Genomic DNA, 26,663 nt, shown 5'->3' on the forward strand with positions numbered 1-26,663 from the left:
AACTTTTCTGCACCAAACATTTTCAAGCAGAAACCACTGGTTTGGAAATGGGGCAGCTACAAAGTATAAAACCCAAATGTGGTTAAAATGTAAATTGACTGCAAGAAAGCATCATTACTCCACTCTGTTTCATGGCTGCTTAGCATTGTTATGAAGATGTGAATGTATTGTCATACTTGACTGAGCCCCAGCCTTACAATTCAGCTTAATTATCTTCAAGGTCATTCGCCCCCCCACCCCCAGTCAGGCCACACTTGAATATGTCAAATTATCTAGGACTACAGAACTTGCTCCTTTCCCCCATTGTGTGCCATTTTATTGCTGTCTATAACTATGATTATGTCTGTCTTTGCTGTGAAAAGCTAGAAAACTCAAAAGCCTTGTTTTGGCTTTTTCCTGCATGTGGCAAACAAAGCACTACAGACAGCCTATTCATCTGTTCACATTTGCACAACCAAAATTGCCTGGAAAAATCTCTTTCTCTGACTGAATATAATATGGTGTATATTTCCCAAACAGTCACATCAGTACTGAGAGCCTTACTTCTCCACAATAAATATTTTCCTAACACAAATGGGCAGGCAACAAAGATTCACTGCTTTCTGCTGTTCTTTGTCATGCGCTTGCTACACACCATGTAACAGGATGGAGTCCTGCTCTGTTGTATCTCTGCTGGAGAGCAGCCCTTGAACTGGACACTACAGCACCATGCTTATTAATATATGGGTCACACCCTGCCTTCAGGCTTATCTAAAAAAGACAAAACACACAAGTGAAGGAGGAATGGCGGGAAGAAGTAGAGGAGGAAAATTAGTTTGATGTTGCCAGGGTGAAGAGGTATGTCGTAAGTAGGGATCTGTATCCAGTTGGGTCCAGGGCTCCAGGCTGACCTTCCCTTGCTTCAAGAGAGATGCTGCAATCGACCCATCAGCCCTCATTCATCTCAACAGTGACAGAGTATGCACACTGTTACTTGTGGCAAAGCATTCTTTCTGGAAAGGAGTGGGAACAAGCTCCAGGCTGCAACTGCTACTTCTCTGGTTGATGGCTGGTGCCACGCTCCTGCTGTGGCATTCATCTTGGAAGGCATGGTGTGTATCCTCCCAGAGACCCTTGGTCCCTGGGCACGGAGTGTGCTTCCCTCCACTTCTGCTTCCTGAGGCAACTGGAAGTTGGAGTTGCATTTCGGGTAGAGAGGAGGGAAACAGAGCTAGCAATTTGCTCAATATCACTCAGTGGCCTTCGTGCCTCATTAGGAATTGGGTACATTTATTTTGCTTGGTTGCAGCTTTCTGGCAGCCCTGCTGAATGTTTGTGGAACATGTTGCCAACTGGGAGATATTAGGCCCCATCACTTCAGGCCTTTAGGAGAACCCACAGACGTGTTTGTTCTGGAGCTTAAATAGGTTTTACTGTGATTCTGAATTGAATTGAATTGATCTGTATTTATTTATTGGAAGTTAGTATTCTATAGAGCTCAATTTTTAATGTTGGGTTTGTTTGTTTTTGAGTATTATGGCTGGTTCTCTTAGTGATTACTTTGGTGTAGTCTTCCCCAACCCCAGGCCTGCCAGATGCCTTGGGCTACCATAAGCTCCAGGCAGAATGGTCTGTTAACATGTTATAGTGAGCCACCCTGGAAGGGTTTTAACCACCAAATGTGACATATGAACATTTTAAATAAAGGAAAAGCTTGCCAAAAGACTGCTTTGGATGTGAACATTTGCCTAGCCCATGGACTTTGGTTGTTGCCTACCTCATAGGCCCACAGCCCAGCTCCCTAACGGCCAGGTGGGGCTCGCTAGCTCTGGGAGGAGGGGTGTGATTCCTCAAGTGGATTAGGCTCAGGACAGGTGAGAGTCACCTGTCTCATCAAGCCCAGATGCTGCAATCAGCATGCAAAGTACAAAAGGGAAGCAGAGCTGCGGTGCTATGTCTGCTCAACTGCCCATGTTGGTGGATCTTGACTTGGTTGCCCTTGAACCTCCATGGGACTGTGCTTTGGGTTTGACTCTGTTGGACTTCAGACTTGGCTACTTGGATTGACCCTGGACTATGTATCCTGGCTTTGGACTATGCTTGTGTGGATTGACCACTGGACTTTGGACTTCGCATACACTTTCTGACAGGTAGGCCAGGGGGCGGGAGAAAGTCCCATTGTGTGAGCATACCATGTTGTTCTTATTCCACTTAGCGTTACATTGACATCCACCCTTAGGCCGGCTGCTCCTGTAGTCCAAACATCCATTTTGCCTTTGCCTTACAAAGCATGCTTGTATTTTCCATTCCTGATAAGAACATATATGCATGCATGCAAAACGTGTATTAACAACATTTGGCCATAATGAGCTTTGGGGAAATCAATAAACAACTTGTTATGGGAAGTGTTTTGTGCTCCTAAGATCCGATACACATGCATAATCCTTGTCTATGGGTAGGAATTACCAAACTAATGTCAGTTTCACAAAGTCTTCTCAATATACTTTTTCAAATAATCTTCCTTGACTTGCTATGTCGGCAAAAGCAGTGAGGTTTTCTTCCTGGCACAAAAGACACCAAGGCTGACTTTCTTGCACTGTGAAAGTAATTCTCAGCCTTCTCCACACCATTATCAAAGACTACCTGACCTCTACTGCCCTCCCTTAGGCACTGAGGAGAGAAATAAATCACACTGGACACTTATATTAGACACTGTTCAATACCACTGATGTTTTTATTTCATTCTATATATTAAGCTACAGTTCTTAAGGTGGTTTCGTTTTAGACAGGTGGCTAGTAAATGAAGATAAGACATGGGCAGTTAGTTTAACAGCAACTGAACCTAACTATCTAAAGTGCTACCTTGAAAGCCTTAGTTTTGATTTATTAACCGCCCCCCCTCCAAAAAAAAGCTCATTGCAATACGCAGGGACATTGTTTTAAGGATCCTGTGTGTGCCATGAGTTTTACACTAAAAATAACTTTCCCTAGACATACTAACTGAATTCAATTAGCTGCCAACTTTAGCATGAAAAGAATGTCGAGTGATCTCACTATGGCTGAATATGTAGAGGTTGGATTATCTGTGGACACCTATGCCTGCAGTTGTCTACCTGTCTTTAATGACATTGGTTATTTATTAAAAAACCTATTTCACACCTGTCATCAGAAGACCTCGGGTAAGATTACACCGAACGAATACATAAAACACACTAATAATGCACCATATAATATCAATAGTCCATTGATTGGTCCACCACACTCACCAATATTGCAACCTGGAAAGACCTGTCCAAACATGGCAGGTGCCTAAAAGCGGTACAATCAGTGTGCTTGCTAGGCCTGATGGGTATTGTAGTTCAGCGACATCTGGTGGACCAAAGGTTCCCCACCCCGGTTCACAGTGTTAATGCCACTCTTAACTTCTAGAGGGATTATGAGGTGCTCTTGCCAAGAAGAAAGACAGAAGTGTCTGGCGTGCTCTGGTCCATGGGGTCACGAAGAGTCAGACACGACTAAACGACTAAACAACAACAATTGCCAAGAAGACCTTCTGCTGAATGTTTGATCCCTGGGATTTCACTTAAGGTTGAAACTACCAGCCAAGCATCCCCAGCAGAACTGAAATGTGAGGTATATGATGGGATCTTATAGTACTGTCCTAGGGTGTGAATTCTTCCTAAGTGAATTTTAACATTTTTAGTATAGGCAACTCCCCATTTACATGGGGGTTGCATTCTGAGGCACTGTGTGCATCGGTGGGACACGCATTAGCCTGCCCCGTTCCACCTCCGCCCCATTGCAGTTCTAAAAACAGTGCACATGTTGGCAGCCGCACAGGTGCTGATCACATACAAATGGGGAGTTGCCTGTAGAATGTATAAAGTCTGACGCGGTTTGGGATTTTTAAAGAGCCATCCTGCCGTGAAAGGTATGTAGCTTTCTTAGTATATTTTAAGACACTGCTGCCACATCCTATGTGTATTAAGCTTGGGATTCTTGATAATGGGATATATCATGTTAATAATCAGTGTGGTGGCTGGTTGGTAGGTGGCACATGTGAACTTAAGACTTGCTTCTGATTGCGCTGTGGCAATGCACAGTTACAAGGTGAGTGCTGTCTGAAAGCTCACTCCCTGGATCATCACCCTGTCGTGGTGAGTGGGCTTGCACGTTCCTGTGACCCTTGTGAGCGAAGCTGTCAGGAGTTTTGTAGTCCCAGCAGGGTCACCCAGGGTGGTAAAGTCAAAGGGGAGGAGCTAGACAAATAATGATCCACTAAGTCCTCAACGGTAGGACAGGAGGAAGATAACAAGCGGTATGTTACAACGGCTGTGAAAGGATGCAAAATGCCAAGCACATATCCACACTTTCTATATGACAGGTTTGGGAGTGGTTCCAAGTATCTGGGAAGTGGAAATAACTGTAAAACACAGACAAGCAATACGATTGCCAGCTGTCTGTCTGACAAGATATCATCTTGGATTATAGCTCAGAAAGGGGAAATATGTTTTTAATTGCAAGACCTACAGTTTCAGAGCTTTGACAGCATAATTTACAAGGGAATATACGTTGGTGCAATTTCTTCTTTCTTTCGGAAACATGCTAAAATTCTTGTGTGGTGAACTCATATTTGCATAACTGGGAATAATCAAGCTGGGAAAATATCCTGTTACTTCCATAATATAAAAATTTACCAAAACTGAATGGAGATTGGTTGATACATTGTGTATGTTTATACTTAGGTAAGAATACAGCTGAGAATGCTAATAAAAAAGGAGTAAAAAAAGGAACTCTTGCTTAGGAACAGACTGGCTGTGAAAGGATAATAAATTGGTTTGGACTTGGGCTGCTTCCACACTGGGCACTTACTGTGGAACAGCCATGCTTTATTCATTTTTTAATAGGGCTTCTACGCAGCCCCAATAGCAAAACATCACCATCTCATTTCCCTGAAATTCAGCTTATGTTTCCCCAGTCCAGAAAATCTGACACACAGACACACACACACACACACACACCACCACTAAATGGCATAACTGCTCACTTTCATCAGTTGTAGATGATCCACCCTGTTGCCATCCTGGCCAGATTATCATTTATATAATTTGCTCAGCAATTTGCTGGATTGTTCTCTAGCAGTTTCTGTGGTCTCTCTCTCCTCTCTAGGAATCAGCTCTATCCCTTTCCAAATAGAATTGCCTTTATATTAGCCCCCGCTGCAGTGGGGGGCAATCATAACTGGGAGTGCAGTGCTGGAGAAGGCCACCCATGCTTGAGTGGGCTGGGTTCTGGTCTTCCTTTGAAAGCACTGAATGCACATTTACTGATTTATCTATGTCCCCTTTCCTTAAAGCAGAATACAGTTTTATAATGTTGAAAAAGTGCTTGGAGTGGGACAAGTGGGTGTCAACCAATCAGTGTTATGCATATCCAGTTCTGCTGCAAGAATACTGGTTTTGCCCTTGCTCAGTTTGAACAAAACATGTGTGCAATTGTACAGTGGATTCACTTATCGAGTTCTATATGTCTGTATACACCTCAGTCCCATTGCATCTATTTTTCAGTTTCTCTCTGGGGTGTTCTTACACTGCGCACTGTGCAATTGATTTTGAGGGTCGGCTTCCTAGCAAACAGAATGGTAAGGTATGTCACACCTTCACTGTTCCTGTGGTTCTCTCGAGAATGTATGCGAGCAAGAACCGTCATCTCTGGACTCTTGTCTTTTCGGAATTGCTGCTGCATAAACAGGAAGCTGAAATAATTAATTAATTCTATTGGAAATAACAAAAGGAGGAGGGATTACATGAAGCAAGCCCCTGGATTAGCAATGCAACTGCTGAGAAAAATAAATCAAGCTCATCTACCCTTACCCATGCAATCAATCGCCGCATCCATATCGCCAACCATTATTAGTTGTTCTAGCTGTGTGATAGCCAGCGCCAGCATGTTTATTCATCTTGCAAATGTATACATGGAGTTCTTTTAGCTATAGCTGGGCATCGGAAATGATAATCTCTTCAAGACTGGATCTCTTTATTAGTTAAAATAACAGTTTCTGGATGAGTGGCAGATTAATCACAGAGGGCTGGGTTGTTGCATGAGTGGATCTGGGAAACAGCCCTCTGCTTCAAGACTCTTATAAGTATCCAGCATACTAAATAGGAAAATGCATTTGGAGATTAAATCTTCGAACTTGCATTGGGTTGTCTGGTTCTGTGGAACTCAAATTGGAGTCCAGCAAATAAGACGCTGACTTTCTGAACTCACCTGGGCCATTCCTGCTGATGCAGTCGCACAGTCCTCCTGGCCTGGGAAGTCATGTGGTACTAGGGCCTTCGGGATGCAGTTGGACTACAATTCCCATCAGCTTCAACTTTCACAACCAATTGTCAAGGATGGTGGGAGTTATAGTCCAATAATTTCTGGAGGTGCACAGATTCTCCCATTCCAAAACAACTAGGGGATAATACCAGTGCCATTGACTGATATAAAGTCTTCCGCATCTACTGCCTTCCCCCCAGTCTGGGCAACTTTTCACTGATGGAGATCACAAGATCTTTCCACTGTACCAGCAGAATATCAGCCTTCAGCAAAACTGCCTTCTGCCTCTCTCCTACAGCACTGCTCTAACCAGGGAGACAAGGGCCACTTGCTGAAATCCCATTATTTACTACCCTGACTTTCCTGATTATATGGGGCCTGCCCAGCCTTCTAAAAACAGCACAAGTGGAGAGGGTGGTAGAGCATCTGCTTTTTACTTGGAAGGTTCCAGGTTCAATCCCTGGTGTCTTCAGGTAGGGCTGGGAGACAGCCTGCCTCAAACCCTGGAGAGCCACTGCCAGTCACTGTGTGAACAATACTGAACTAGATGGACCAATGGTCTGACTGGGTAGAGGGAATCTTCCTGTGCTCCTAAGGGCTCATCTGACTCATCCTGCTGTTCAAGCACCATTTCCTACAGTGTCCAGCTGGACATATTAGAAGCTCACTAGCAGAGCTTAAACTTGAGCAGTAGCCCTCTCCTGTTGTTACTCCCCAGCAACTGATTATACAGAGACATAGTGCCTTTGTACCAGGAGGTTGCATATAGCAATCATAGTGAATACCTGTACTGTTAATCATGGTGGAAGGGATATTGTTTCTATGCATGTTTAACATAATGCTGTTTTTAATTACACTGGCATTTCCAGTGTTTTACTGATTTATTAAAAAATTCCTTCCAGTAGCACCTTAGAGACCAACTAAGTTTGTTATTGGTATGAGCTTTCATGTGCATGCATACTTCTTTACCAATAACAAACTTGGTTGGTCTGGAAGGATCTTTTTTATTTTTTATTTTGTTTCGACTACGGCAGACCAACACGGCTACCTACCTGTTACTGATTTATAGAAGACAATGTTAGATATGTTGAGCACATACCTCTGCAGTTAGCACTGCTTCTCCTGAGATTTATAAAATTATTCAGTGTACAGATCTTTAGATTCATGGCTTTGGACCAGACAAATTGCAAAATATAAGATTTGTAAATTTGCATGAAGTACCCCTCCCATGGACATATTAAGGAAAGAGAGATCCTGGGCTCTCAGTTTCTAGTTCAGTGCTTGTTGGGTGAAACCGATTAAAAATTATTCCACTGGGATACCTTGAAATTGAACTCTGCCCCTGCTTCCATTGAAGTTCTTCCCATTAAAAAAAAAAATCATACAGTGAAATGACTTTTATTATTAATTTAAGACTTGAATGTATTTCCTTGTTTGCCAAGCTCAAGAGAGGCATCTTTTTATCAATAGTTTTCACTCAGTCCCTGGAAATGAGTATAGTTTGCCCTCTGCTCTTCTTCCTCGCTTTATTCAACTCTTCTCTGCAGTTCGAGAGGCAGGTTTGCTACTGCTAGTGGTGCTGGAAGGCAAAGTGTGTTCTGGACCAGGGAAAGCAAGAGTCATTCCAGGCAAGCTCAACCAGGTGTCACCTCTATATGCAATATGCCAAGCTGGTCTGTTGAAGTAACTTTGCTTTGAAGAGGTACCCTACTTTCCCCAGTGCAGCTTGACTTGGGCGGGGCAGGTTGAATTAACCTCATAAACACTACCTGTCAAACTGATGGGCACTTGTTAAAAAAAAAGCTGAGCTGAGTGAAAATGTTCTGTAATAATCAATTGTATACCACCAAGACTAAGTAGTTTTCCATTTTTAAAAGAAGGTTTTATTGATTTAATCTTCTCTATAGCAATGTTTTCATTCAGTGTTTTCTCTTGAGTGCTGGTAAAACATTGAAATTCAATATGATATTGTTGGATTTGCTCTGTGTGTTGTTCTAATATTAGTTTATCAAAACAAGAGATACAAACAATATTGCTTCACACCATTTCTTAAAAATACCCTACATACTCTGCAAATTGGCTGCTCCTTATCCGTGATTGTTTTCAATTTTTGGAATATAGCAACTGGACTTTTTTTATAAAAATGTTTTGTTTGTTGTAATTGCCCAGTATGCTTTTTTAAATCTGTATTTAAACTATATTTGCAGTCTAGTTTTTAATTCAGTATGATATCATATAAAGATTTCAGTGCCGTTGTTTCTCTATAGCTAGCCCCCACATTAAAGCAATTTATAATGTTCAAGACATTACTGGAACTTTGATTATTTCAGATCTATCTATGTGAATGTGAACCACCAAGAAGGTATGGGTAGATGGGTGTAATGTTGGCCATGTCTACACAAGGATTGCCCCTTGCCAACCTTAGTCATGATCCAATTTGAGTCCCTTTGCTTGCTGAGCAACAGAGGCTTAATAGGTTTGCATGAAGCCTGGAACATTTATGAGTGCGATGAGGCCCATCAAAACCAAAGAAGGGTAAATGCAGCTTTCATTAATATGCCATGAGCCTTGCAAGCATGGCTAAACTTCTTTCCGTAGTTAGTCTGTATTTTAAAAGCAGCTTTTTAAGAAACCAGTTGAAAACTATTCCTTAAAAGTGTTTACCTTTCAAACTTAATAACATATTTGAATTTATTTTTAAATGTTCTACAGATATATGTGCATCTGTTTCACCCATAAAATGGTGCATTTTGTAAAAGGTGTGTGTGTGGCAAATCAATGAGACTTCAATTGCAGAGGGTACTTTTGTGAATGAGGAAGCAAACATCCTTTATGCCATTCATCACACAAGGGAGAATGAATTTGCCTGAGGCAGGGCTGGAGTCTAGAGAGCTGTAGAAAATCCAGCAAAAATTTCAAACTATGAAAAGGAAACCCTCTTGGGGGACTTAGGTTTGTTTGCAAAATTTTCTAAAGAGAGAAGAAGAGTTGAGTCTCTGGTTAGACTTTCAGTTAGCTGGAGAGTGGATATAGCAAAGCATAGTCTATAAAAACATTTTTCATATCTCTAAGGCTTCGCTTTCCAGCCTCCTAAAAAGATCCCTATGTTAATCCTTCAGAAGAAATGAGACTCTTCTTTTTAAAAGCTTGTCCTCCCATAAAAGAGCATACGAGATCCAGACAGGCAGGAAACCAAGGGTCTCTTTAAATTACTCCAGATAAGAGATTCTGATTTCCTGCTGGGCCTTTAACTCTGAAATACCCAGCCATTTTTGCCATGGCTCCCCATAAGTCATGTGTTCAGTTTACTTTATGTGCCTCTGTGGGAGAAAGGCGCTGACATAATGGGTGAGAATGTCCAAGTCAAGTACCTTGTTACTTACAGCAGTGATGAGCAGACTTCAGGGGACCTGCTTTGGTTTTTAGTATAGAACCCCAAGATCCATTGCCTTATGAGGTGCAAAAATAGTGTTTTGTGGGGCACAAGAAGGTGTCTGAGCACATGCTAAGCATAGGAATCTGCTTTTAGTAAGACCTGAGCTCAGAGTCCTGCCACACCAACGTCCTTGTCCCCCACTTTTCCAAGCTTTCTTAATTTCAGCAGCCTAAATAAAGCTCTTTTGTTGCTACCATGGGTGCAGAAGACTTGCACAACCAGATGCCTTCATCTGCCCCAGCTGCAACAAAACATGTATCTCCCGTATTGGTCTCTACAGCCACAGCAGGTGCTGTGACTCTCCAATGGTTTGACTTCACCCCCAAAGGCACACTCCTCCATTGTCTCCCAAGACAGATGGATGCCAGCAGCGTTGGGGAAGTGGTTGTGTGGAGAAGCAGCAGAATTGCATTTGAAAAACAAACACTTTCTTTACATCAACATATTTTTCCCAGATCATTGTAACTGGGAGTGCCCTGGGTATTCCCTGTGATTAAAACCTAAACCTGTCCATTAAAAAGGAAGATTCCTCTGTGTTCACCACCCACTCTCTGCTCAAGTTTGCAGTGTTTCACATTATTATTATCATTATGCAATGGTTGCTTTACAACCTGAGACCACAGAGTGGCTAGGAGTCCTTGATCTCACTTGAGACACCTTGTTAACAGTTCAGTTCAACTTGGACATGTAAAAACCTAACCCACATTACCCTTACTTTTATCATAATTTGGGAAGTAGGTAAAGCTGATGCACACCCCTAGTACCCATGCATAGGACTGTGCTATTGATATAATGGCCACAATCTAGCACCAGGTTTGGGGTGTGTTATGTACTGAGTTGAATAGGATCCAAACTGCAGCAGTCTGATTGGTCCTAGAACAAAAGAATTCAGAATGCAGCAGTCTGATTGGTCCTAGAACAATGCAGCAGTATGATTGGTTGGCAGGAACCACCCAATCATGCTCCAGATATAAGTGAATCCACAACCTGATTGGCTTACAGTAGAATTCCAGAATTAGCCAGTCATGTGCAGCCCATTGTGTAAATAATGTATATAAAGCAGATACTTTGAGGGGACTGGGATTCATTCCTCCTCACCACTATGAGCTGAATAAAGAGCATGAAATCACTTTGCGACTCTGAGTATATTACAGGGTGCTTAAAAACAATGATAGATATCTGTTAGTTAACTCCATTGATTTCAATGGAAAAATCAACATAACACTATGCTGAAATATAGTCACTAATTTCAAGCTGTTCCCTCCCCCCATTCATCCCCTTAGAAAGCATTATTTTTTACTCCATTTTTTGGGGGTAATGTATCTAATTCCTGCCAACCTAGCAGTTCAAAAGCACGTCAAAGTGCAAGTAGATAAATAGGTATCGCTCCAGCAGGAAGGTAAACGGCGTTTCCATGCGCTGCTCTGGTTCACCAGAAGCGGCTTAGTCATGCTGGCCACATGACCCGGAAGCTGTACGCCGGCTCCCTCGGCCAATAAAGCGAGATGAGTGCTGCAACCCCAGAGTTAGCCACAACTGGACCTAATGGTCAGGGGTCCCTTTACCTTTACCTTTAATGTATCTAATGGGTGTTCTATTCTTTACAGGTGAGTAGCTGTTTCCTCCTTTGGGGGCTCAGTTGTGGTAAGTTTACTATGTCAAAGTTTCCAGTAAACTTTGCAAGTTAACTGAGAATATCCCCCAATAGTTCTATGGTATAGTTTTTTGAAGTACCTACATAATTAGGGAAAACTCACTTGTACATAAAAGGCAGAAACTGACTATTCTCAAGGAGAACAAGACTTGTTTTCCTGTCTCAGTCTTTCTGCAGTATACAGTAATTTCATGAGAACTTCTGGGCATTTTCCTATGGCTAACTGAAAGAAGGCAAGCCTCGTTCAAAGTTACATGTATTAAAGGAGAACCCTAGAAATGTTATTTTAAAAAAAGCTTTGGTTTTGCTGACAACAGTTCAAGATGAACAGTGCTATCCTATGCATAGTATATTTGTGGAGCACCAGTACACACTAAGCGCATGTGTATTGGGGGTGGCTGAGAAGGATCATTTGGAAACCATTTGCACAAGTGAAATAGCCCCCACACTGTTTCTTTTATCTTATAACTTCTGATGTGCTAAACTGTTCAGTCCCTCCTGATTTCAGCTTAAGATGCTACACCTCTGAAGTATTAATAGGATGCTGGACCGAATAACTAATCCACTGCCCCCCCCCTCTGGGAGTGGTTGTGTAGTTTTCAGCCTTTATCTCCCTCCCATTTTTGACACAGCCTGTGACTGAGTAAAGCCATGAATCACTGTTAATTACCTGCAGTTTTATTTCTCTCTCACCTTTTTCTCCCTCACGATGCCCTTGTTCTTCCTTTGCCGTGGGTTGAAAATATTAGATAATTTTTATAGAGATTCTATTTTAAAAACGTTAAATTCACAGAGAATGCCATAAAGCAGTGATATGCATCATAGCAATAGCAATAACGAAGTGTTGGAGGGAGAAATCCACTGAGCGCTGCTCCTGAGTGACTCCCATTAATTTTAATGAGGCTTGCATGGTAGCAGCATCTGGTGGGTTACGCACAGAACGTTGACAGAATAGCAAGACCCTCAAATATATCTGATTTTCTCGACATACTGTATTGACTCAACAACATGGTTCTCCACATTCCGTTGGAGAGGCTAGCCAAACTACTACTACTACTATTAGTATTATTTCTTCCACCATTGACTTCATTTCATTTTTGAGGCCCTTAGAGAAAATATAATGCCACTTGCTATTTTAATATGTAGCCTTACTTGAAATAATTTTCTAATTATTATGGGCATACCCTTGCTTTTGGCAAGCGGTAATTGCAGAATGAAAGAAGTCTATTTTTTATGGTTAGGTGAAAGAAAGTCTCTGAGCATATATTTTACATGTGATTTCGTTTTCTTTTCATCTCTAGGTTCTTCATTTTTTCCTTAGGAGTTCGCAGTGGGAAAAAGTTAAGTGTGCTTACATTTGATTGAAGTCAATAGAAATTAAGATGGATTGATTTCAGTGGTACTAGGAATGCTTTATTCTTCCACCCCCAAATTTGTTTGCTGTTCATGCTGAGACGTTCATATCACTCTGTTCTGGCGCTCTTCCTTCTCTTCTCATGTTCTCACAACTTAATTAAGCATCCCATTTTATTTGCATCAGAGTACAATTTCTTTGGTACTTTTTCTATATTAGTATTTATTAGCATGGTATTTTCTTTCAGTTTCCAAATTATAACACCTTTCCTGACTTTTCAACTCATTTGTAATTATATTCCACGCATGTCCCGCCCTGGAGTAACCAAAAATGTGTATTTGCTGCTAGGATTATTTTTTCATGTGTGCATTACTTTGTCCTTATCAGCATTAACTTATGTCTATTACTTTATTGCTCAATTGCTAATTATGAAAGGCACATTAATGTCACAGGCTTAATTATGCTCACTACCTGTATAGCATCTGCATATTTTTATACATGCCAAGAATTAATGAAACAGTGTTGTCCTTGAGTTTGTTGAACAGTTCAGTAGTATGCGCTTATTTGATAGCATGTTTAACCCATTACACAACCCCATGCACTCCATGTTGATTTGTCTCAAATGCTGCCACATAGCTTAGCTTTTATATGCATACACATAGTAATATTGTAATCATAGGAAAAGTATACAGTGGTGCCTCGCAAGACGAAATTAATCCCTTCCGTGAGGCTCTTCGTATAGCGGTTTTTTCGTCTAGCAAAGCAAGCCCATTGACAGCTTAGTGGATTAGCGCTATTAGCGGTTTAGCGGCTTTTAGCGATCAGCTGTTAAGCGGCTTATCAGCGGATCAGCTGATAAGCGGCTTAGCGGCTTAGGAAAAGGGGGAAAAAAAGGGGGGGAACCCGCAGGAGCTCGCAAGACATTTTCGTCTTGCGAAGCAAGCCCATAGGGAAATTCATTTTGCGAAGCGCCTCCAAAACGGAAAACCCTTTCGTCTAGCGGGTTTTCCGTCTTGCGAGGCGTTCGTTTTGCGGGGCACCACTGTATGCATATTGTGAACAAACCTGGTTTACAAGCAGTCACATGCCAGATGTTTTGCAGAATGTGCAGCAACTTGAAGTAGGCTATGTTGGAACCATATGGCATATTGTGATTTGACTTGTGTAGATGAACCTCTGAGGATGTTACAATGTAAGATCCTGACTTGGAGGCGGCATATCAACCTGGATGGGTTTCCATATGATCTTGTATGCCTCTGTCGGCTTGTATGAAGATGCCACTGGGCAGCAGGGTGAGTGGTACACCTTCCAAAGTGATAGACACTCAACCACCTGAATTCGCTATTAGATACAATGATGCTACACCAGAAAATCAGAAAGAGGAAGCACCACTCACTTGTGGCTCTTTCTGCTTCCCTGTTCTTTAGAGCTTAAAAGAGCTAGATGTTCAGAAAAATGTATCTGAACTCTAACACTTTAGACTGCGAACCTAGAACTTTCCTTATGTACTAGCTTCATGTATATTGGAAACATTTCGTACAGAGCAGCAGTCACACATTGGTTTTCTCATCTGCTATCTGACATGGTACGGCCAGGGACCTCTACTCATCTGTTTTAGCTCTTAGAAGTGAGGGTCAAAAATCTTTCCTCCTGCTTTTCATATGGATTAGCTTTCATGGTCTGTCATATCCTCCTGTATTATTATATTGCAGTCTTGCTTGTTTTTCAGTGGCCTTTCTGACTGGCTAAAATAGGCTAGTGCTCTTAGCAATTTAGCTCATGTAAACTTGAGAATTCTAACAGAGAATACAGATCAGTTCAAATGACGCAAAATGGAGCTTAGTGTTGTTTTTTTAAAAAACAGTGTGAAGAACAGTACATTGCATCTGTATTGTTTTTGTCAAGATAACATCTTGTAGTCACATTACGTATGAAGACTCATCCTGTTTTGTTTATAATGCACCCCTAATGTTGTATATTAGAAAATCCCAGTTCCCCCCTAAAGTGTATGTTTGCTCTGTGGGATTTTCCGTACCCGTTTTAAGGGTGACAAGTATGCCTTTGTTCTGGCTCTTCGTTTCCTACATGTTCATAGAGAGCTATGTCCCTGATTTCATCATCTATTTGGTGCAGCTGGGATGTGTGCAGTTATAACAGCAAAACCCCCAAGCTGAATGATTCCATAAAACTTATTACATAGGATCATATCATGCTAAGTCATGCCTTGCCTCAGTAAATCAGGCAGTTTATTAAAGTATTAAATTAATAATAATAAAACCAGCTTATCCTTGCTTCCTTCACTCTTTTAATAATTTTTGCTCACATCACAGACTTAGTAACCCCTTCCCTTCTGAATTCAGTCTTCCTTGAAAAGCTAATATGACAATAGCATTCATAAAATCATTATACTAGAATATGCTGCACCATACATGCTTTGTGGCAGGTTTGATCACATAACTGGAAAAGTCTAAAAAGAATATGTCAAAAACAGTCTCTTGCCTGGATACTTGTTTTGCACTTTAGCAGGGCTCCGTTATTATCTGCCATCAAATTCCAGTCCTGCTCCATGTGATTTCAAGAAAGCTATAAAGGGATGCTCCCAGACTGGCAGTTCCTAGTGCTTCCTAGAAATGTAGAAAGATGTCTTAAAGCATTATGATATTCATTTGCACTTTTGTCTGGTATTTTCCATTCCACTGCAATTGGTTTATTTTGCACAAGTCTGTGTTCTGTTTCAGCATTCGTTGATGTGGAAGTACGCATAATTGAAAATTATAATTTTGCATAGCGCACAATAGACATGCATATCTTAATCATCAATAATACAGATTTACAAATCAATTACCTTTCCTATGTGTTCCCATTCAAAGTTAATGAATTTTCAGAGGGGCAAGTAGTCTTACGCATCAAAACTAGCAAAGAATCTTGTGGCAAAGTTGTCTTGTTTTGAAATTTGTCAGTTTCTTGTGAGCCAGATTTGTAGTTTGTACAACTCACCCAGGTGACATTCTTTGAAAGTGAAACTAATCTCCCAAGAAGTCCTCTTCCCAACTACTTTGTAGGAAAGGAGATGCAAGCCTGATGCTTTGATTGGGCTCATGGCAGCATGTCCACATAGCAGTAAACCAAGGTTTGGTGTTACATATACAGTGGTACCTTGGGTTAAGTACTTAATTCGTTCTGGAGGTCCGTTCTTAACCTGAAACTGTTCTTAACCTGAAGCCCCACTTTAGCTAATGGGACCTCCTGTTGCCGCCGCACGATTTCTGTTTTCATCCTGAAGCAAAGTTCTTAACCCGAGGTAATATTTCTGGGTTAGCAGAGTCTGTAACCTGAAGCGTATGTAACCTGAAGTGTCTGTAACCCAAGGTACTACTGTACTGTAAAATGCATCCCTTGTGCCTAAGTCTCACTATGTTCCATCCACATTGTGAACATAGTTCTGAGAGCGGAGAAAAGAACATTCGCCTGAGGAAAAAAAATGTTTAAGGAACAAATTTTAAAATTATTTTTTAACATTTTAGTAAAGCACTTTTTATTTAGGTACATGATTGTTTTCATAATTTTATTTTAAAAGGTAGTGTGAAAAGTTTTTGTGTAACTGAAGCATAGCTGAAATATCTGAATAGAAAATTAATCCAGTACTGTATTAAAAGGCATTTTCCAGGAAGACCATAATGTTGTTCTCTTCAATCTATTTATAAAATTTGCACTGAGACAGAGATCTTTTTTTTATATCCTGCATGTAAATCATACTTTCCTGGCTTTTTTTCCCACTCAGTGACTTTCTGATAAACAGTAGTAGAGTTGTAGCATTCAGCATTCTTGGTAACATTGCTTAGATTATAATTGTGCTTTGTAGAAGCAAATTGGAGAATTCACTGCATATTAAAATATGCTGTTAGGTTTGCAAAGGCTTTGCAGATACTTTACCTTGATGCTTTGCAGATTTTGGAAGCATCTCATCAATGCAGTACAAAAATACTGAGTAGTTATTCTTGAAAAGGTTCTCTCCGTGGACTAGCAAGTACCTTGCATATAAATTAAAAAGACAAGATGGGGAATATAATTCTGCAAAACATGCACGACTGTCTGCTGAACTACTTGTCATTATTATGCTTCACCCATCAAAGCACAGCATAAGATATCCTCAACAGCCACAGGGTAATTTTAAGCATGTCTGAAATAATCACTATTTCCCCGTAAACATTTAACCACATGATACTTTTGTGTTCTTTATTTTCACCTTAAAAATAAATAAATTCTGTTTTGGCTTGTTCTCTTTTCTAAAAATGTATGATCAATCCAGTCCAATAGTGAGACCAAGGCTCAGACTTGACCGCATTTTCGTTGCTCAGCCTTGGAATATGCAAAGTGTGGTATTAATCTGTTTCTCCCATGCTAAAGCCATTTGGAAGAGCAAACAAAATAGACTGACATATAGTGGGAAAACCCCTCATTTGTCCAACAAGCCCATCTGCAGAAGACTCTTGTACAATTAGATCCCATCCCACCACCCTTCATCATGTTGGCATCCATGAGACCATCCAATTACTCATAATAATCTCCTAAATTTTTTTAATTACAAATGAGACAATGAGCTTCATGACTTGTAGCCCAGCTTCTTATTTCCTGTCCAGTAATGTTCTGTTAGCTAAGTTTTCTCTCCAGCCTTCACTGGTCTGACCATAACCAGAATGCTGAATGTTTCACTGGAAATTCTGTTCCGCCCCACTCAAGTTTCATTTCCCCAACCTGCCTTAACACCTTAATTTGGGTTTGGTAGCAACTTGGAAATCTGACTTGTTAATATGTAGCTGTCCAAATATACCCATCAACAGCCTCGCTGCTGCATTCTGCACTAATTTCAGCTTCTGAGCTGTTTCACAGGCAGACCCACATAAAGAATATTGCAATAGTCCAGTCTGGTTGTACCAGAATGGGGATCACTGTGGCCAAGCTATCCCTATTCTGGAAGACTTGTAGCTGTTGAACTAGCCATAGGCATTCACAGCTTACTAAGGTTACCTGTGCTTCTAGCACCATAAATGGATCAAAAAGTACCTCCAAGCTACACACCTCCCCCTCCCCCTCCTAGGGGAGTGCAATCCTGCCAAGAACTGGCCCTCTCCCTGCTTCTCAGACTTGAGAACCAGCAACACACAGCGCCTTGTCTGGATTCAGTTTCATTTCATTGGTTCGCATATAGCCCATTACTGCCTTCATTCAATGGTCAAGCATCTGAACTGCCTCTCCTAATTCAGATGGAATGGAGAGATAGAATTAAGTGTTATCAGCATACTGATGACAGGTTACTCTGAATCCCTGCTCAAGGCCCATCTTCAGATTGTGTTTGTTTAATCTCCACTCAGTTTTATTTCTGTATTAGCCACAGGCTACAGCAGAATGTAGATAATGCAAAAATTATCTTCTCACAAAAAGTAATAAGATAATGCAACCACTTAGTGATGCATTTCACAACATGTGCCTCAGCAGATTCAGCAGGAGATGAAGATAATGCCAGAGCATAAGCTATTGATTTGAATAACACTGATTGATATTTACTGGCTAAGGAAGTCAACTTTTTGAACTTCTGTTTGTCTGCCTGTCAATGTCTAGCAAATAAATTTGCCTCAGGCTGACAGATAGTATTTCTGAAAAGTGTACAATATCCTCAATTTTTCGTGATCAAAATAAATGTAAATGAGCATCATGCAAGATTCCAGCAGAGCCATTCTTTATTATTAAAAAAATACACACAGTTGGAATCATGCTAAAATCCAAGAAATCTAAGGTCTCTTCTCTTGTCAAAGGAAAATAACTAACTTTGATAAAATAGCCTTCGAAACAGTGCAAATGTTTCAATATTGTAAATCATGGCACACCACCTTATTGTGATTCACAGAACTCCTATAATGATCCTGGATGCTGTAAATCCTGGACCTGAATTCTGGACTCCAGTAGCCTTTTAGAGAGCTGAGACTAGTATGAAAGGTATAGGAACTAAGCTACAGTTTTTCCTTTTGGGTTATTGGATTTAAACTCTTCATTGAAGAAAGTAAACTTACATTACAGCTGTAATGTATACCTGGCAATTATACTTTGGAGATTTCGGACAGAGAAAAGGAGTGGCCCCTTGAAAGCCAGCTAAGCTAGTGGTTGTCACCACCTTTGGTGGCAATAAATTGAGGTTACAGACTAGAGCAAGACTGTCTTAACAGATCAGGAGTAGAACTCCAGGCAAAAAGCAGGCTGGTCCAATATATTTTGGCACCTGAGGTGGAACAGTAAATGTTGCTCCCTACCAAAGTCAAGGGGCACAGTATTCAAAGGTGTTTATTGCTGGCTGAAGCAGACTGTGCTGCAAATAAAAATGATGTTGTTTACTCCCTAGGAGTAAACAAAATTCAATAATATAATACATTTATTAACAATTTGCTGCCTTTTCCTGATACCCAGAGTCAGTAGGCTGAGGCAGAAGGCTCACTCTGCTTAATGGTAGAGCCTTCTTCCCTGCAGATAACCATCTGAAGATTTAGGAGGAACAGGGAGACAGGCAGCCTGGATGATGCAGAATGGAAGCTGGGTGGTGTTCAACATATTTCTAATGCGACCTACTTATTTGGATATTTGTGGGCTTGTTTATACACCTATTATTTTTACACACAGATAATGTCTAACAGTTAAATTGCAGTCGGTTTTTTCAGGAAATGTTGGCGTAGTGAGTAATGTCATGGCTGCAAACAATTACTAGTGCAAATGCCACAAGTGCTCAAATGTCATTAGCCTGGAGGTGGAGCACCATTTCCACCATTAGAATAGTAACAGAAATCAGGGTGGCTGGGGGGGGGGGGACGGACTCAATATGACTTTTCTAGCTTCTTATGAAATCATCACCCACTCTAGAGAGGCCATGCTTTACCAGAGTTTACTCTGAAGTCAACTAGCATATCACTCCAGAATAAGCAGCTCCTAATGAGAATTCATTGGCTGTTTATTCTATGGCATACTGTGTCATGCAAACAAACTCTTTGTTAATCTGCCCTGCATAGCCATGTAGTTTTCATGCCCAGAAAATGATGCATTCTGTATGGATTTCAGAGGCTGTGTGGCTCTGAAGCAAGGGCACAGCACGCACACTTTTCACAAAAAAAAACTATGGCTTCCCCTCCCCCAAGGCTTTCCTTTTTCAAAGGTTGCTAGTTATGCAAAACATACGATTAAGGCTGGTGCCGTGAAAAATGCCAATTAAGCGGAAGTGTGCAGATTACAAATCAGTGCTAACTAATTAAGTTATGATACACTCTTGCCATTAGTGGAGCCACATAATAGAAAGGAAGGGAGGGGAAAACAAGCAAATTCTTGAAGCAGACTCTGTGATAGAGGGTGCAGTACAGCATTCCTGCTTTGATAATTAGGGCAAATAAATTAATAGGTGCCATATGTAATTTAAATAGAAGAGTTGGTTGTTAGGTTCTTCCAGAGTATAATTAATCACTTGCAGCTGCATATTTTGAAATCATGATGATGTACAGTACAGTAGTAGCATTTCATTAGAAAACAACAACCCTCTCTTAGTAATAATGGGTCAATCAAATTGTGATTGTTTCTAAAGGTGAGTCAGGCGCTGAGCACACATTGTTTAATTTCGTTGGCTTGTTGTATCGATAGGTTGGATGAAATTGAATCCAAATCCTTCTTGCCAAATTGCTTCATATGCTGCCATTTCTGTAATCTCCTGGGCTTGATAGCAAGTGCTGTGCTGCAAGATTTTGAATTGGGGGAGGAGATCCAGTGTGTTGTTTCTGCTATTGGATAACAAGCAGTCTTCTGGGGCTGGGGGGGGGGGAAGAGTAGCTAAGGCTAGGAAAATCCCACCCACGTACATTTACAAAAGCAGTGGCAGCAGCATTTTGATAGAGACTTGCCAAACAGCTAATCCGAACACTTCGGGGAAGCAGTATGCTGCTTTTTCAAGCGGCGGTTTTATGCTGGTGGCAAGATGGGGAGAAGAGTTAAAAGCAGAGAAATACTTAGCACCTGCGATGGCGTGGCTGCATCTATAACTGCAGAAGTGTAGTGTAGCTTGTGATCAGTGCATTACACCACTGTAGAATGTATGGAGTAGTTTGGATACACGAGCAGCTAGGTGTCAGTGTTGTCACAGTGGATTATAGGTTTACTAAGATGCTGCTGTGTTTTCTTCAGCAAACACAGTGCAGCTCATTTGTGCCCAGATTCTGTCTGGTGGTTAGAACTGTTTTGGGAGAAGAGATTTGGGAGAAGAGATTTTTTTCTCCGTTCCTGCCATGTAGCAGAGTTGAAGATGGGGAAGACTTCTCTTTTGACTCATACATGAGCAGACTCTGGGTTGTATCCCATGTTAGTCCTCTTCAGAATAGAGCTAATGAAATCAATGATTTGGTATAAAAATCAGTGTGACGCGGCAGCTAAAAAAGCCAATGCAATTCTGGGCTGCATCAATAGGAGTATTGCATCTAGATCAAGGGAAGTAATAGTGCCACTGTATTCTGCTCTGGTCAGACCTCACCTGGAGTACTGTGTCCAGTTCTGGGCACCACAGTTCAAGAAGGACACTGACAAACTGGAACGTGTCCAGAGGAGGGCAACCAAAATGGTCAAAGGCCTGGAAACGATGCCTTATGAGGAACGGCTAAGGGAGCTGGGCATGTTTAGCCTGGAGAAGAGGAGGTTAAGGGGTGATATGATAGCCATGTTCAAATATATAAAAGGATGTCACATAGAGGAGGGAGAAAGGTTGTTTTCTGCTGCTCCAGAGAAGCGGACACGGAGCAACGGTTCCAAACTACAAGAAAGAAGATTCCACCTAAACATTAGGAAGAACTTCCTGACAGTAAGAGCTGTTCGACAGTGGAATTTGCTGCCAAGGAGTGTGGTGGAGTCTCCTTCTTTGGAGGTCTTTAAGCAGAGGCTTGACAACCATATGTCAGGAGTGCTCTGATGGTGTTTCTTGCTTGGCAGGGGGTTGGACTCGATGGCCCTTGTGGTCTCTTCCAACTCTATGATTCTATGATTCTAATGAACCCAAGTTAGTTAGGCCACTATTTTCACTGGGCCTCCTCTGAGTGGGTCTAGGATAGGATACAACCCTATCTCACTTCTTAAAAAAATACCCCTACTAACCTAACCCCTTTCCTGTAATGTATTTTATAGATTTTTAAAATGGGTATTGTTATACCCATTTTTCTGAAAGAAGGAAGAAGTGTAGTCCAATGTTGTTCACGTGTGTGTGTGTGTGTGTGTGTGTGTTTAAGGGAACTCTAGTGAGGTAAAGGCTGTGAAGTTCTTTGTAGCAGCAGTGCAATTAATTAAGGGCTAGAGCAGGTCAGGGAGGCAGGTAATAATTGATAGTTTCAGACGTGAGCAGAAAGACATGGTCTGCATACCAAGTCCACCTGTAGATGGACAGCTGGTCTATCCATTGAGAACTTACCAAGGGATAGACCTATAATTCAGTTTTCTTAGAGGCCAGATCTACTCAGCCCTTGCCACTGCTCAGTAATCAGGTGTACCAGAAATCTTAAACCTGTTCTCTGATTTTTATATCACTTTTTATGCCAAAGTGTTTACTTTGCCAGCACTTCTGCCACCCTGGAAAAATCCCTACAGATGCCCATGGGCTTGGCATGATTTGCAAACTGGGCTTATGTCTTTGTAGCCTTCAATATGTCTTCCACAAGAGATGCTTGGCACTCTTACAATGAGATTTAATATACCAACATGGCGGAACGTAAATGTTCAAACCGCCTATCAAAACCATGAGCATATTTTTTTTGGGGGGGGGGGGAGATCCTAACAAAATGGTTGATCTACATGGTCAGCCATGTTGTATGTCAACAGTGCATTCCTATATCAAGACTGGTAATTTTTTTCTCCAGTCTATGATGTTGCTTAAATCATTATCCTATTTAGATATAGGTGAGGTGGCTGGCTGTGCATCCACATGCAGGCTTCAACCTAACAAGGATTCCGAAGTCTGCTTTATTAATTCCACAAGATCCAGGAGAAAAGGATGAAGCATTAAGCTGATACTCAGTCCACAGACTTCAGGCTACAGACAGGGGTGGAGGACACAAGTGGACTGACTATGGATATAGGATAACCCTCCATGGAGAAAAGCCTGAATATAAATAGCATACCCAGACCCAGAAGATCCTGTCAGCAGCATCGTATGATGAATAACCATGTCTTTAAAAAAGGCTTTCGTGTGTGTGTGTGTGTGTGTGTGTGTGTCTGTCTGTCTGTCTCTGTGTGTGTGTGTATTTATAAATAGCTATGTGCTTTATCCAGTGACTGCTAGCCAGGGGATATGCTGGGAGAAGTTTCTTCCTTCACAAGATGAACAAGGAAGCTATTTGTGCAACGTGTTCCATGTGCACATCAGAGCACACAAGGAGCTCTGGACCAGGAGGGGCATAATGTTAAAAATAATTTGCAAGTATGATCCAGTGGATATGTACGCTGGGTTTTATCAATATTGACTTCAGAAGCTGCTAGCACAGTTTGCATCAAATTACCCAAATTGCTACTTGCTGTAATTTGCATCAGACTTTAAAAACACCATATTATTTTAGTTTTCTAGAAGGGGGGGGGGGATTGTAGAACTAAATGGAACATGTACCTAATTAAGCATGGGGGAACCAAGCTGAGCTCCTGTGCATGGATTGGCAGTTTACACTCCAATTAATGGGATCTAACCAAGCTAACTATGATCAGGGTTGCAACCCAAACACAAAACCACATTTATGTTGCTATTTTTTCAGATTAATAAATGAATAAAATTTCTGCTTGTGTCTGTGATCAGCTGCTAGGCAGAACAAAAATTCTGGATAAAATCAGATGCAAGATCTTAGTTACTTAGTGCATAGTATTACAACAGTGCACTTAGGTCAGGTGCTCTGCATCCTTGTACTAGCGCAATATTGTACCCAGGCCAGTGCAACTGTTCTGACCTGCATGCATTGTGAAAGGTCTTGTAGGGAAGTGGGGAAACATGTGTGACAACATTTAACTGCAGTCCTATCCTTGTCAATATGATAAAGTTTTCTCTCACCCCTGGTTGGTGCTGGACCTCCAGGCTCATCTGCAGCATTTTCTAGATCTAAATAATTCCTCAGCCAGTCTCCTTTGAAAATAAGTCTGTTTGGCTACCAGTATTTTATGTTCTGGCTGTTCTGCAATGATTACCTGTCCCCTTAGGGACACAAAAACATTTCTGGCTGTAGGCCTGAATTAGAGGCTTATAGGACAGATTTTAATGGGGATCAATATATGACACTTCAGTACTCATTGTGATTCGTTGGCTCAGCTCCAGAGTTGTGTGGGCTAGAACTCTGCAAATTGGATACTCCTTTGAATAAAAAGTGATGGTGGGGGCAATTTTCACCACTTTCCCAGCACCCTGCAGTTCCTTATACCCCTGAAAATGTGTTCTGGGCAGCTGGGGAACTATTCTGCCCTGTGTACTATAGAGGATTATGCTATTTCACAGTATAATTTAGGGTTGCCATACGTCCGGAATTTCCCAAACATATCCAGAATACTGCAGCCACAGGGAAAATTTGGACCTTTAGCAACCCATGTCGGCAGTGCCGTTTTTGCCGATTTCCCTCAGAAATAGCTCAAAAATGTCCAATTTCTTTGCAATTTTGCAAAAGGAAACTCAACAACTCTCATGTCCGGATTGCCCTTTTTGAAATATGGCAACCCTACTGCACTTGTAACTATAGGGACAATAATCAGGACCTAGGGAGAAAGAACATTTGGGACTGGGGTTCTGGGTATAGAAGAGTTCCTTCCAGTTGCAAAAAGGTGTTTGAATCCACAGTCTCCCTCTTTGCAAGCTGGATGTTCCCATGGGAAGAAGAGATGAACTATTTGCTGATTTTACACTGCAGCTCTCCACTTAGAATCATAGAATTGTAGAGTTGGAAGGGACCGTGAGGGTCATGAAGGGATATTTATGCTCAACATGGGACTCAAACCCAAGACCCTCAGATTAAAAGTCTTAATCTGTACTGCCTGAACTACTAATACAATAGTAAGGTAAACACGAGTCCTCCTTTGTTTTATAAATCCAGAGTGAGCTTGTTTTATAAATCCAGAATGAATCCAGCCTGAACCTCAATCAATTTTATCAAAAATATGCATGTTGTTCACTTCAAATTTAAGGATTCAGAGAGAAGTGCAGAGAGCTGACTCCTTTGTCCTGCATGGGAACATGACCGACAGATAAATGCAGCTGTTTCTACTGATACTAAAGTATTCATCAGACTGACTACCATAGATTATAGGAGAGCATTTCATTCAACAGTCAGCAGTTGGGTTTTTATACTCACTCTGCAAAATTCTTTAATTGTTCCTCAGGGACAGTATTACTCATTGACTTCATAAAGCCTTTTCTTTCCCTGTCAATATCTCAGGTAATATATTAAACAGAAGACTTAAAACGGCTTCAGAACAACTGATGATCAGTTCCACCTCTCTCTACTATACAAAGGGAGAAAAAGTAGGGGGGAAATACATTCAGACAAAATTCAAAGAGAGTTTAATGGAAAAGATGTGACAGAAATCTTATTATGATTTCCATACCACATTACAGTATCTCTCATGGCATAGAGAGATAGTTAAGCCCCATAAGATCTAATTGATATTGAAGAACAGGTACCCAGAATTCTTCTGGGTTCTATATAAAGATATACAGTGCTTCCACAATGCCACAATTTCCAAACTGACATATTAAAACAACTATGCCAAATTGTATTCTCGACTAATATTCATGGCTGGAAATGATGTTCCATTTTGCAGTTTCTTTGGTATGCGCTGTGTGGTAATGGCTGAAAAGCTTGCTCCAGTTAAATAATTTGAATACATTTCTTATCCCAGCCCTGTTTCAATGTATTCAATGTTCCCTTCTACCATTAGGTGAGATGAAGAGCAGAGTCAGGCTTGATGGCCTCTTGTGGCATCCCTCCTCCACCATACGTATGTTGGGAGGAAGGTCTGAGGTGGGAGCCAGCTCTTCTTATCTAGGCTTCACTTAAGACTTTGTTTATTTGATTAAATTTCTATCCCAACCTTGCCCCCGATGGAGCCCCAGGAGGCAAACAACTCACTAGTAAAACAGTTACAAGTAAAAACAAAATCTATATTATTTAAAGCATTTTAAAACAATTTAGACATCTAAAAATAGTTCAAAACCACTAAACATTTCAAGGTTACTGGGAACAGTATCTTTCAACCATCAAATGCCTGGGTAAAATGGTCTGGGACTCAGCGTTTTCAAACTTGGGTTTCCAGCTGTTTTTGGACTACAGCTCCCATCATCCCTAGCTAGCAGGACCTGTGCTTCCTCCAAGCATTCCTGCAGCTGCCTGTCCACCACCCTCTTGATCACCTTTCCCAGGAAGGGAATATTGGAGATTGGTGGGAGTTTTCTAAAACCTCTGGAACCCAGGAAGGCTTATTCAGGAGGGGCCATTTTTCAAGGTGCATAACTCCCTCCGGTAGTGAGACATTAACCTGGACCCATCCAGTTAATCCCCCTCCTCCTAAATTTTAACAGCCATAATGAGCAGGGGATTGAAATGAATGGTGATTGCATGGCTGGACCAATGGAAAGTTCACTGTATTGGTTGCCCAATCACTTTTGATAATGCCAAGTGTTAAGGCATAAAGTTAATGTATAAAGTCAAACAGAGATTAATATACTTTACTTGGCAGGATACCAGTTTGTTACTTCAAGTCTTACAGTGCATGTCTACTCAGAAGGAAGACCTAGTAAATGCAATGGGGTTTACTCCAAGTTAAATGAGGTTAGGATCACAGCCTATTTTAGCAATGCAAACTGAAATCCAAATAAGCTAGAAGGGGGA

The 26,663-nt window shown here is 41.2% G+C and overlaps 1 protein-coding gene across 9 annotated transcripts in view; it reads left to right on the forward strand.

Moving 5' to 3' along the window:
- Positions 1–26,663, forward strand: part of SMYD3 (SET and MYND domain containing 3) — a gene marked incomplete at its 5' end in the record, with an annotated part of 352,491 nt that overhangs the window by 161,504 nt on the left and 164,324 nt on the right. For 7 of the 9 annotated variants that reach the window (XR_013836949.1, XR_013836950.1, XR_013836951.1 and 4 more), the window contains one exon: positions 12,695–12,733. The exons of the other annotated variants lie outside the window; for them this stretch is intronic. Coding sequence is in view for 3 of the 7 variants with exons in the window: in XM_079969531.1 (XP_079825657.1) it covers positions 12,695–12,733 (39 nt within the window). The remainder of the gene's footprint in view (positions 1–12,694; positions 12,734–26,663) is intronic. 9 annotated transcript variants of the gene reach the window in all.

This window comes from Podarcis cretensis (genome assembly GCF_951804945.1).
Source record: "Podarcis cretensis genome assembly, chromosome: 3".
NCBI lineage: Eukaryota > Metazoa > Chordata > Lepidosauria > Squamata > Lacertidae > Podarcis > Podarcis cretensis.